Here is a 13,891-nt window from a genome sequence, read left to right as displayed (position 1 = left end):
ATTTTGTTTCAACCAGCCAGTTGAGTACTCTGTGACTGTGACTCTTTATACTCAACTGGTTGGTTGAAACAAAATCTTGGTCTGGATTTGTACTCTCTGGACCTGAAATCTCCACCTCTGACTAGCACCACCATGAGCCGGTGCTATACGCACCTCTGTCCACATCATTGGCGGACTGGCCTCCAAAAGCACTGGAGAGACTGACACTGCTCTTTCCTAGATCACTACCTGAAATATGGGTGCTGAATTAATGACTGAGGTGGGCCCTGACTTGGAGTCATTCCCAAACACTGTTGGCTTGCCTATCATCACTGACGTCATCCACATGGTGTACAGAGCGTGTCCTTGATCTGCGCCTGAGCAGACAGTGAAACGAGCCGCTTGTTTAAGGGTCCTGTCGTCGTACCTCATGTTTAATCCTGGCCTATTAAATAAATGCACATTTCCCTTAGTTCCTCACATATACTGACCTTATTCTTACAAAAATGAAGGCCGTGCATCGCTGAATAGCACTGTAGAATTTTCGAAATATGCCAACTGCATGATCGTTTCCCCATACGGATGAGCTTCATTTAAAATAAAGACTTGAATACAGCTGGCATATTATTTAAATTTAAAAACACCAGTCTACCGCTAATACACGCTGATCACATGTAAACACAAGATTGCAATAAATGGTATTCATCTACTAAAACAATTACCATCCCATTTGTTGTGAGTCAGCTATTAACCCTCAAACCGACTGTGTGTTCACTCGCCTGTAATGACTTCAATGACTCAGTGAGTCACCTGTTAACTTGTTCATCTTGACAGGTGAGCAGATCCATCTGTACAATATGTGAGTGCTGATTCACCAAAGAATATAAAGAGATGATGTTTTTGAGTAGGACCGAGTGTCTACATCTTTGGAACATTCTGAAACAGTGGTTCTTCCATGATGAAATATGTGTGTTTCACTGGTTTGTATCCCCAGCTGCAAAATCCCCCCTTTCCAGATGCACTGTGGCATTAATGCCCATCTGTTACAGCCAAACGGTAACCAGCTGGTTTGAGGCAATATTTATGTTGTGGTTACAGTGCTGCTAAACTGTCAGTTTTGGTGGAAGTAAATTACAAGTAAAAGGGTTAAAAGAGCAAAATACAGCTCCTATATGAAGTTTGGCATCTACAACCAGTGAAATCGGATCACTCCCCTGGAGATCACAATAAGTGTTTAAAGAGCTTTAAACCCTGAGTACATAATGTTACGAAACAGGTAATCAAACAGAGAGAGAAAGGAGGCTATCCTTTCGTCGCCAAGCCCATGGGGATTATCCCAAGCGGCCTCACGGAATCAGGAGGAAAGGGGGGCAACCCTGAAGGTTCAGTATGCAGTCACTGTAGAAACCTTTGAGATGGGAATCCTCAGCAGGAGAATTAAAACGGGTAAAGATTCTAATCTGGCCCTTTCACAGCTTATATTAGATAGACAGATAGATAGATGAAAATAAAATAAAACACAAGATTGCGATGAATGGTAGGGCTGTTTCCTTGGAGTCTTGTAGGGGGTGGGGCATTTGAAAAAATGGGCAGTGCAACTTCAAAGCCCATGAAGAGAACAGGACTCCCTATTTGCTATTACACAAGTTGACATTCATTATCCGAGGAATAATTAGCCTAAAGAGAAAGGAGGGGAATGAAATGGGGAGGGGGTGTTGGGGAGAGAGTGGGTAGGAACGAACTGGTGCAATTCTGGCTTCCTTTAGAGACCTCCCCAGTCTGTCGCTGGCAGTAACCTGAAACCATTGGAAACCATGTCTCTATAGAAGGTTTTATACAGAATGAGGGTTTGTAGGTAGAGGTGAGGTCAAAAAGTCTTAAAACCCACCCATGGCACATAGGAGGGGGCTTCAGGGGGGGTGCTTAGTGTGCAGTGTTGGACTTTGTGGCCTACATCAGGGTGGGTGCCCCATGCAACCAATAATAAAAATTCACTGAATCACGTCTACGGCGATTAGTCAGCGTTCTCACTCTCTGAGAAAAGACTTCATACGGAATTCATGAAGATGTTACATAACATACACTCTCAGAAATCACACCCCATGTTGTTAAAATCAATATGGGGGGTTTTTGTTTAATCAATTTAGCAGGTGGGTGACGTGGGGGAAACATAACAAACAGACAGAGGGTCCCTGTATGAATCATTTGGCCTGCTGAGGGGGCGTGTGGATAGGGGCAGCAGCCTGCTGCCGGCCCCATGTTGTCTGACTCCGATGCAGATACCTGACCGTCTACCCTCACAGCCTGATGAGATCTGCTTCTGCCAACAAAACAGAGCTGAACTAGTAACCTTCTGGAATTAGGACATTATTCATAAGCCCCTACTATACAGTAATGTAGATTCATTTGAATAAGGCAACATTTTTTTTCCTTTTAGCTCTACTAGCAGAAGAAGGGAGCACGATTCTTTTAAAGTATGATAAACAAGCTCACTTGTGCAATCCTTAGCAAATATAAAGCCCGTATTTACATGCTTAGTTACTGATAGAAACTGTTTTTGCAGCCTATACATTTAAAAATAAATAAATGCAGGTATCGGCATTTAGCTTTCATAAGAAAGTCCCTGTCCCGTCAACACCAATCAGCACATAAAATATCCAGTTGTACTATTTGAAGGCAAGAGATGGCACAGTGCATAATATCAATAGGTTTATATTTAGGTGTCTTTACGTGGGTTAGCATTTTGTAGACAACATGTCATGTCATACCTCTACACACAAAAGTGATTTGGTTCTATTTATTCTTTAAATATACACATGTATTCCATTTTCTCTGTTAATATACCAATTTATATTCGTTTCGTTATCAGTATTATATCTAATGAATCATAATAATAATCATGCATGACAGAAGAAACAGACTGCATTATTTCCTGGGAAGCAGAGCTGAAAGAGGTCGGAATACGGTCCTAAAACAGCGCAGATTGATAAGCGCACTGCTTTGATGCAAATTATGTTTGCACCGATGTCAAATAATATGCACCACCCTAAATCGCCACGATAAACTTTATCATTATGCAGCTTGCTCTTAAGGACTTCATTGTAAAGATTTTGCAGTGCGATCCGGTGAAAATACCATCTGCAAAACTCCCTACCCGCCCCCACTAATATAACGGGACCGTGCACCGTAAAACTGCTGTTTTCAGTACTGCTATAGACAGACAGGGCAAATGCAAAGTAACAAGTTTGACAATGATCACACGGGCGCTGAGCCCCGTTCCGCATTTCTCTCCACGCCGGACAAACGAGTGCGTACCTTGCACTTTAGTTAAGGTGAGCACCGGGCTGTTGCACGCAGTCAGCGGCGCCACCCTGGCTGAGTGCTTCTTCATGGTGGCGAGCTCGGAATAGCTGAGCTCTCCCCGCTTCGGCTACATCCCTGAAGCTGATGTTGCAGCAGTCACTTCGTCCGTGTTAAGCTTTAAACGGTTCTCCTGCTCTGCCACACACTCCCCAGTCCGTCTTCCCTCACGCGCCCTCCCTCCCTCACGCTCGTGAATTCCATCCCCTCCCTCTGTCGCGGCTTTCTGCAGTACCGTTCGCGGGGGGTCGGCCAGCAACACTCAAAACAAGGGACTGCTGCAATTTAAGCAAGATTTGGCATACAGCCGCACTCCCCGCCCCAAAACAGACCCCCACCCATTTTGGGCTACCTTACATCCAGGGGTAGAACTTAAGAATTTTTGCTACTAACCAGCTGGTCTAGTTCAGTAAAAAAAAACAAAAAAACAATGTACTCTGGCATGAAAATTTTTAAATAGCAAGTGGGTTAGTTTCTTGTATTCGTCCTTGGTCTAAATTACTCACCTGCAGGGGAATGGGTAAGCTTAATTTCCAGCTGCCTACAGCTACTTGAATCCAGGTGCTGGGTGCTTTCCTCCCTGGGTGTGCTTGGGGAATGTAGCCCGTAAAGACACTGCAATGTGCAGTGAGCAGTGTGACAGATCAGAGGGGCACCAAAAGGGTAACACAGGGACAAGGCAGTGCTTCTAATCAGGCACATGAAATAATGTCACTACCAGTCCATGCTTGCGCCTGGTGTAGTTATATTTGAGGGTGCAGGTGGTTACAATGTCAATTTAGCGCTATGCTGTCTGTAAAAAAGATGTTATTTTCCCAGAGGAACCAAACAGCCACTGCGACCCAAAGATACACTCTGTGTGTGTGTGTGTGTTTCAACATAGCCCAGTGCAGTTCAGCCATCTGTTTCAGCACAGGATGGTGCCAGGATAACGAGTCTGAAAATTGGGGAGGCTTAATTAAATAGGGAAAAGTAAGTCATCCACTTCTACAGAAACATTTGGTGGTGGATTGTTAACCTGAAGTCTGATACCTTCATTGAGTGTGTGCCACTACTCAGACCTTTGGGACTGACTGACTGTCTGAGTGTTGAGGAAATGGTGATGATTCCAGGTGTGCTTGGGTCCCGGATGTTAAGTGCAATGTGAGTGCACACCAGCAGGGGAGGGGGGACAATCATGCTCAAGCACGGCATGAGGCAACCGGGCCAAGTGTGAGGATACACTGAGTGTTAGAGTGCGTATCTCTACACTGACGAGTGGGACCGACTCCCTCTGAGTCTGTCTGAATGCATACCTCAGTGCAGTTGAATGTGTCTTAGTGAGTACCTCTACTCTGGCCAGTGGGACTGACTCTTTCTATGTGTCAGAGTGAGTACCTCTACTCTGGCCAGTGGGACTGACTCTTTCTATGTGTCAGAGTGAGTACCTCTACTCTGGTCAGTGGGACTGACTCTTTCTATGTGTCAGAGTGAGTACCTCTACTCTTGCCAGTGGGACTGACTCTTTCTATGTGTCAGAGTGAGTATCTCTACTCTTTCTGAGTGTCTGGGTGTGTGAGAGTGAGTACCTCTACTCATGCCAGAGTGTCAGACTATGTTCCTCTACACAGGTCAGTTGGACTGTCTCTCTCTCTCTCTGAGTGTCAGAATGTGTACCTCTGGCCAGTGGGCCTGACTCTTTCTGAGTGTATCACAGTGAGTACCTCCATTATAGCCAGTGGGACTGACTCTCTCTCTGAGTGTCAGAATGTGTACCTCTGGCCAGTGGGCCTGACTCTTTCTGAGTGTATCACAGTGAGTACCTCCATTATAGCCAGTGGGACTGACTCTCTCTCTGAGTGTCAGAATGTGTACCTCTGGCCAGTGGGCCTGACTCTTTCTGAGTGTATCACAGTGAGTACCTCCATTATAGCCAGTGGGACTGACTCTCTTTGAGTGTCAGAATGTGTACCTCTGGCCAGTGGGCCTGACTCTTTCTGAGTGTATCACAGTGAGTACCTCCATTCTAGCCAGTGGGACTGACTCTCTCTCTGAGTGTGTGAGTGTGTCAGAGTGAGTTCTTCTAATCTGACCAGTGGGACTAACTCTCTGAGTGTCAGAGTGTGTACCTCTACACAGACCAGTGGGACTGACTCTCTGAGTGTCAGAGTGTGTACCTCTACACAGACCAGTGGGACTGACTCTCTGAGTGTCAGAGCGTGTACCTCTACACAGACCGACTCTCTCTCTGTGTCAGCGTGCAGACCTCTATTCAGATGATTTTCCTGAATAATTCAGAAACCAGAAAGTGGACCAAAGAGCTCCTTAAAAGCTTCTATTCCTCTAGTTTCAGTCTGTTTGCTGCCACTCCACCCCCCATCCCATAATACATTTAGTGAGAGCCCCTTCCGCTGCTCATCACACCTTTCCCTCTCCGAAGTGGCCATTGTTTAGATGGCCCAATGTAGATATATCACACAGGGAAGTGAAATAAATGAGGTGAGAATCTGGAAGGTGCCCAGACACCCTGAGTGTCACACAACAGAATAAAAACCAGCCAATCAGAGCCATGATCACTTTATTCTCAGTCAACAAGAGACATTTTACTCAGTGCTAAGACAATGCTCTACACTTCACATAACTGATAGCAAAAATGTATTGTTTTTTTTATTGTTTTGTTGCATCTTTTCCTTTATAAGTATTCCTTCAGATTTCACAGGGAATCTCTCTATATAAAAGTTCTTTGTGACCTCTGTGCACCTTCGTATAAGCACTCACATGGATGCTCACGCATGGATGAATCCCTTCTACATTACAAAATGCAAGACTTATTCTGAAGCATATGTTGGCAATTACTTGGGACCAAAACTCCGACCACACACCATTTTTGTTCAGAAGTTTTAAAGACCGAGTACCATAATTAGAATCTGCAGCATCTTTCATATGGAATGAGGTTCATGCTGGAGTGCCGTGTCACTATGTTAAAACTGAGTGGCTGCAAACATCAATTTCTTAGTAAACCATGCAGGTTCAGGTTGCAAAGTTGTTCTGCTGTATTTTTTTAAAGTGAATGTAGCATGTTTCCTAGGAAGTGCTCAATCCACTTTGTGTACAAACTGGGGGGGGGGGGGGGGGGGGACAGTGAGAATTGCTACACCTGGACAGCGGAGCCAGCACAGTCAACACTGAGCCTTTGGGACCATTTGTGGTCATAGTGGTCTATCAAATATTTACCAAATGGAGAGACAGGAAGACCAGGCCAGTTTCTGCAGAACCCACTGACGTACACTTGCATTTAGATATGAAGCTGACTCTTTCACCCGAAGCTGCTTGCGATTTTCATGCAAATGTACAGCTGGAAGATCATACTGTAGTTACTGAGCCGAAGTAGCTAGTCCAAGCTTAGGCCTGAACCAGCGGCCGTGTGCTTAACAGTTACTGTACCAGTAACCCACACACCAACGGATGTGGATTTAGATCCTGGTTACAGACCATCTCAACACTAGTATTAATTTACAAAAGTGCATTTTATTGCATCTAGGGAGAGGGATGGATAGGGAGCAAAGAAATCTAACTTAAACTAGAGTGTAAACTGAGCTTCATGTTGCTGACAAGACTTGAAACAGTGCATTTAAATTGATTTCTATAATCATTAGGCTACAAAATGGCCTAATATTATATTGGCAAATAATGCAGCCTCTATGTTGTATGTTTCACATACTCAAAGTTTTGGAACATTCCATAATTCACAGAGGAACACGGAAAATAAAACCAGAATCTATCGAAGCACAATAAAGATTACTTTCTGGGAAAAACAGGGGAATGTTCTCGCTTGTCCCATAAAGGATAAATATATCTTCTGCCATTCCAAAAATATGTAATATTGTAGGAGAAAATTCATGTAACTGTGCAATATAACAAAACATTAGAAGAAGCAGAATGAACTCCTTTCCTGTATTATTAATTATTAATTATATAAATTCTACAGTTCTTGGACTCTGGAATGACTTTGGGGGGGGGGAGGGGGGGGATTGTCTCCGGTCAGGAGAGTGAACTGAACCATGTGACAGAGAGCTAACAGCAAGGAACAGGTTTACAGAAATGTCCCCTTTTCAGGGTTAGACGGGGGACAGGACAGGATCGGGAATAACACAGCACAGATGGAAATGGATGGCTGGCTTTCTGCACGGAGAGTATGAAAAATAAACAAACTCCGGACTCATGCATCAGGCCTAGAAAGGGAAAGGGGAGGAAATGGCAGATCTTAGGGCTGGCATACATGGGCGTCCAGCGACTGTGGGTGAAACAGAACAGGACACACTGCTTTATACATATCGAGCAGAACAGCCGGAAATGAACATCGGAATAACCTTGGTTCCCTGGCTTTCTCCCCCAAAATGGTGGGAGATCACACTCCTCCCACCCCACAGACCCTCAACCTAGATCCCTACATTGGTTCTGTACTCCTGAAGTCCCACAAAATTCAGGATTCAGTTCATAGTCCCTGCTCTCAACATCAGTTTACACCCATCACTTACAACACCATCCTGCATTACTGAGTCTCAGTAGCCACTCAGAGTTAACCTGTATGCAGAGGATTATTTTCAAAATGACACCAAGACTTGCCCTCAAACGATCAGAACAGCCGGCAGGCCTGGGCCATGCTGCCCACCCCTACGATAGGGTCTCCGCTACAGGGAACAGTTTAATTAAAACTCTCCAGAGTGATGAGAGAGTCCTTGTGAGAATCAGGTGTTTAACACACATTATCTGGGACTCCAGGGAGCCGCAGAGCTCATTAGAGGCCCAAGAAGCTGCCTGGCTGGGTGTGAGTGAGCCTCCAGCCAGCTGATAGGACCTCATTACCTCCAGCTTGCAGGGCAGCCAGAGACGAGGAGTGTTGAAGCTGGTATTAGCTGATTATCAAGGTGAGCCTCTAATTTTACAAATAGATACTTAAAAAACATGACAACAGTTATTAGTAGTAGATAGATGAAAAATTAAGCAGCAGACAACTTAATTTTGAACCACTCTGGGTGATGTTTTCTCTGCATGTTTCTTTTGAGTGTTATTTTCTATGACCGAGGGTGATTTTGGCTATTTGTGCGCAGTTGTGCCAGAGCACGGGGAGCTGTGTGGGCGGGATTTGGAGGGACAGCAAGAGAGGACAAATTAAAGTCAAAACAAGTGTAAACAAACCGGTGTGTCTGGGCTGCAATTCAGCCACGTCAACTTTGTTTCCTCTGGGAAACGAAGGGGAAGCAAAACAAAAACCAGCCTGGCATCAGTATAATAAGGCGATGCTAAACCAGAGAGATGTACTTATTGATTGAGCTTTCCCTGAAAAGGGCTGATTGTGTGTGACAAAGAGAGACCCACGGCGGACCATAGCATCACACAGAAAAGATAAGCTCTGGAGAAACTAGCAAACGACCCACATTTGGAGAACGGAAAGGAGTGACCTTCATTACAGTCCAGTTCGGTTTCAGAAATGAGGGAAAGTGGAAAACGTGATGAATCATATTCTCCTCCTTCAAAACATTTTAATTCCCCAGAAATATTAATGAATGTAGCTTGTACTGTTTTTCCCCCCTTTGAATGTAATTACACACCTGATGGAGCAGATTAGATATTAATTCACAGCAAGCCCATGCTGTTCTTTGCACAGGGTGTTTGCTTTGACCGTTTTGCTGTCGTAAGTATTGTTTGTTTTAAAAAATAAAGAAGACTCAAGAACAGAAATCTCTTAACTGTTTTCTCATTGACTTACTTGTGAAAAATAATAATGTAAACATACACATTTGCAAACACACAAATAAAGAATTAAAGCTAAATGTACAGCGTATTTCCCCAATCCACGTTTGGTACGATCCGAAAGAGCCGGTCTGAGCTGACAGCAAACGTTGCCCCCACCCCCCCCATTTCAAGGGTCAGTGTTCTCACCCCTCTTGAACATGCTGTGACAAACTGCCTGGCAAGCACGAGGGAGAGATGGGGGGGATGGCAGGAAGGACCTAGAGAGGAGTTCAGAACAAAGAACAGCAAGGAGGATGGTGAGATCGCAGGAGGAGAGCATCCCAGAACTTCCACAAGTGTCACGGCAACAGACAGGAAAGTCATTGGGGTCGCACCGTCCACCATCTAACATTCATTGTTTAGAGCCACAGCTCAGAAGGAATCAAAAGCTCTCAGCAGGCTGACGGCACTCAAACGCGACTGTAGCCAACATGAACCTTCCTCAACCGTAGGTCAGTTTAGGTCGGAGGATTAAAACTGTTGGCGAGAGACACTTCTAGTAAAAAATGTCTATGCAAACCAAAGTCCCAGAAAACGACCCACTGCATGAAAATAACAGTATGTATGTCAAGTCTAAACATAGAAAATATACCCCATCCAGACTTGCTTTTGTCCCTGTTGCAGAGACTTTTTGGTCACATGATCTCTTATGACCATTCTACCCCCTTGGTCTCAGTATAGTGATGTTTTGGTATGTTGCAGCAGATTTACCATTAATTTGTTTGTATATTTCCTGCATATGTTACATGTACAGTGTGATACAGATCTGATATTTTCAGGGCTGTGTGAACACAAATATCCAACCTTTTGAAAACAGATTTGTGTCAGTATCATATATGGTCCTGTCTGATTCGTATCTATGCAACATAAATGAGAATGGTCAGATCAGAATTCATGTGGTTTTCTGTGTATATATGCATGCGTTGAACATTTTCTGTTGTTGGTAATGCAGCTGACTCATGCAAAAACACATCAATGAACACATGTGTGCCGTTTCAGAGGACAGATGACACTGCACTTAGATACAGGTCACTTGTAATTATGAATGTGAACTGTCAAGGTCTAAGCAAAAAAATTTGGAAGTGAACAATGGTGCTTGTATTATGAGCATAGCTAAAGTGGCATCTTTCAGGAAAGACTTCTTAGCCACAAATGGAGTTGGTTTTACAGAGTGCAGAAACTCCAGCGGAGGGCGTCGTGTGGATTTCAGGGGTGACTAGGTGCTGTTCCTGGTGCTGAATCCCGCTGTGTAATCCGAACAGAGCATCTGCGAACACCTCAAACCACCTGGCATTCCATTAGTCAGAGCAGTCTGGTAGGATGTCCCCCCCCGCCTCACAGTGAGCTGGTAGGATGTGACCCCCCCTGACTTATAGCGACCCAGTAGGGTGTGACCTCCTGACCCATGGCGAGCCTGTAGGATGCAACCACCTGACTCATAGCAAGCCGTTAGGATGCAACCACAGTGAGCCGTTAGTGCGTGACCCCCTGACACGCAGCGAGCTGATCAGATGTGACCCGCTGACCTACTGCGAGTCAGAAAGATTAAATCCCCTGAGCCATGGTGAGCCGGGAGGATGCGATCCCTTGACTTACAGTGAGCCAGTAGGATGTAACCCCCTGACTCATAGCGAGGTGGCAGAATGTGATCCGTAAAAAAAGAAAACTAACAGCCAGCCCAGGAAGAACAGTGCTGGGAAAAAAGCATACATTATTGGCAATCTAAAGACACCAGGTCACCTAATAACTACATATATTTGGACTGAGGGAGGAAACTGGTGTCCCCTGAGAAAATAACTGCAATACAGAGAGAGCATGCAAGCTGCCTCCATACAGAGAGAGCATGCAAGCTGCCTCCACACAGAGAGAGCATGCAAGCTGCCTCCACACAGAGAGAGCATGTAAGCTGCCTCCACACAGAGAGAGCATGCAAGCTGCCTCCACACAGAGAGAGCATGTAAGCTGCCTCCATACAAAGAGAGCATGTAAGCTGCCTCCACACAGAGAGAGCATGCAAGCTGCCTCCAAACAGAGAGAGCATGCAAGCTGCCTCCATACAGAGAGAGCATGCAAGCTGCCTCCATACAGAGAGAGCATGCAAGCTGCCTCCATACAGAGAGAGCATGTAAGATGCCTCCATACAGAGAGAGCATGTAAGATGCCTCCATACAGAGAGAGCATGCAAGCTGCCTCCATACAGAGAGAGCATGCAAGCTGCCTCCATACAGAGAGAGCATGCAAGCTGCCTCCATACTGAGAGAGCATGCAAGCTGCCTCCATACTGAGAGAGCATGTAAGCTGCCTCCATACAGAGAGAGCATGCAAACTGCCTCCATACAGAGGGAGCATGTAAGATGCCTCCATACTGAGAGAGCATGCAAGCTGCCTCCATACTGAGAGAGCATGCAAGCTGCCTCCATACAGAGAGAGCATGCAAGCTGCCTCCATACAGAGAGAGCATGCAAGCTGCCTCCACACAGAGAGAGCATGCAAGCTGCCTCCATACAGAGAGAGCATGCAAGCTGCCTCCACACAGAGAGAGCATGCAAGCTGCCTCCACACAGAGAGAGCATGTAAGATGCCTCCATACAGAGAGAGCATGCAAGCTGCCTCCATACAGAGAGAGCATGCAAGCTGCCTCCATACTGAGAGAGCATGCAAGCTGCCTCCACACAGAGAGAGCATGCAAGCTGCCTCCATACAGAGAGAGCATGTAAGATGCCTCCATACAGAGAGAGCATGCAAACTGCCTCCATACAGAGGGAGCATGTAAGCTGCCTCCATACAGAGAGAGCATGTAAGATGCCTCCATACAGAGAGAGCATGCAAGCTGCCTCCACACAGAGAGAGCATGCAAGCTGCCTCCACACAGAGAGAGCATGCAAGCTGCCTCCACACAGAGAGAGCATGCAAGCTGCCTCCACACAGAGAGAGCATGCAAGCTGCCTCCACACAGAGAGAGCATGCAAGCTGCCTCCATACTGAGAGAGCATGCAAGCTGCCTCCATACAGAGAGAGCATGTAAGCTGCCTCCACACAGAGAGAGCATGCAAGCTGCCTCCACACAGAGAGAGCATGCAAGCTGCCTCCATACTGAGAGAGCATGTAAGCTGCCTCCATACAGAGAGAGAATGTAAGATGCCTCCATACAGAGAGAGCATGCAAACTGCCTCCATACAGAGAGAGCATGCAAGCTGCCTCCATACTGAGAGAGCATGCAAGCTGCCTCCATACAGAGGGAGCATGTAACATGCCTCCATACAGAGAGAGCATGCAAACTGCCTCCATACAGAGGGAGCATGTAAGATGCCTCCATACAGAGAGAGCATGTAAGATGCCTCCATACAGAGGGAGCATGTAAGATGCCTCCATACTGAGAGAGCATGCAAACTGCCTCCATACAGAGGGAGCATGTAAGATGCCTCCATACTGAGAGAGCATGCAAGCTGCCTCCACACAGAGGGAGCATGTAAGATGCCTCCATACAGAGAGAGCATGCAAGCTGCCTCCACACAGAGAGAGCATGTAAGATGCCTCCATACAGAGAGAGCATGTAAGATGCCTCCATACAGAGAGAGCATGTAAGATGCCTCCATACAGAGAGAGCATGCAAACTGCCTCCATACAGAGGGAGCATGTAAGATGCCTCCATACTGAGAGAGCATGCAAGCTGCCTCCATACAGAGAGAGCATGCAAGCTGCCTCCACACAGAGAGAGCATGCAAGCTGCCTCCACACAGAGAGAGCATGCAAGCTGCCTCCATACTGAGAGAGCATGCAAGCTGCCTCCATACAGAGAGAGCATGCAAGCTGCCTCCATACAGAGAGAGCATGCAAGCTGCCTCCATACAGAGAGAGCATGTAAGATGCCTCCATACTGAGAGAGCATGCAAGCTGCCTCCACACAGAGGGAGCATGTAAGATGCCTCCATACAGAGAGAGCATGCAAACTGCCTCCATACAGAGGGAGCATGTAAGATGCCTCCATACTGAGAGAGCATGCAAGCTGCCTCCATACAGAGAGAGCATGCAAGCTGCCTCCATACTGAGAGAGCATGCAAGCTGCCTCCATACAGAGAGAGCATGCAAGCTGCCTCCATACTGAGAGAGCATGTAAGCTGCCTCCATACAGAGGGAGCATGCAAGCTGCCTCCACACAGAGAGAGCATGCAAGCTGCCTCCACACAGAGAGAGCATGCAAGCTGCCTCCATACTGAGAGAGCATGCAAGCTGCCTCCATACAGAGAGAGCATGCAAGCTGCCTCCATACAGAGAGAGCATGCAAGCTGCCTCCATACAGAGAGAGCATGTAAGATGCCTCCATACAGAGAGAGCATGCAAACTGCCTCCACACAGAGAGAGCATGTAAGCTGCCTCCATACAGAGAGAGCATGCAAGCTGCCTCCATACAGAGAGAGCATGCAAGCTGCCTCCATACAGAGAGAGCATGTAAGATGCCTCCATACAGAGAGAGCATGCAAGCTGCCTCCATACAGAGAGAGCATGCAAGCTGCCTCCACACAGAGAGAGCATGGAAGATGCCTCCATACAGAGAGAGCATGTAAGCTGCCTCCATACAGAGAGAGAATGCAAAATGCCTCCATACAGAGAGAGCATGCAAGACGCCTCTATACAGAGAGAGCGTGCAAGATGCCTCCATTCTGAGAGAGCATGTAAGTTGCCTCCATTCATAGAGAATAGGGGTGGGGTTCATGCACCTAGTCCAGAAAGCATGAGACAGCAATGCTTCTCAATAAGTCACCCTGCCACCCTTCCA

General features: G+C 46.4%; 1 protein-coding gene across 3 annotated transcripts in view; it reads right to left on the bottom strand.

Moving 5' to 3' along the window:
• Positions 1-13,891, bottom strand: part of slc35f3b (solute carrier family 35 member F3b) — a 61,931-nt gene that overhangs the window by 25,536 nt on the left and 22,504 nt on the right. Inside the window, exon 1 of one of the 3 annotated variants that reach the window (XM_023830251.2) lies at positions 3,295-3,494. The exons of the other annotated variants lie outside the window; for them this stretch is intronic. Within the exon in view, the coding sequence (XP_023686019.1) occupies positions 3,295-3,370 (76 nt within the window). The 5' untranslated portion in view covers positions 3,371-3,494. Of the gene's footprint in view, positions 1-3,294; positions 3,495-13,891 lie in introns of those variants that run through there. 3 annotated transcript variants of the gene reach the window in all.

Source organism: Paramormyrops kingsleyae, chromosome 3, assembly GCF_048594095.1.
Source record: "Paramormyrops kingsleyae isolate MSU_618 chromosome 3, PKINGS_0.4, whole genome shotgun sequence".
In the NCBI taxonomy this organism is placed as follows: Eukaryota; Metazoa; Chordata; class Actinopteri; order Osteoglossiformes; family Mormyridae; genus Paramormyrops; species Paramormyrops kingsleyae.
This window is presented reverse-complemented; position numbering and strand designations above follow the sequence as displayed.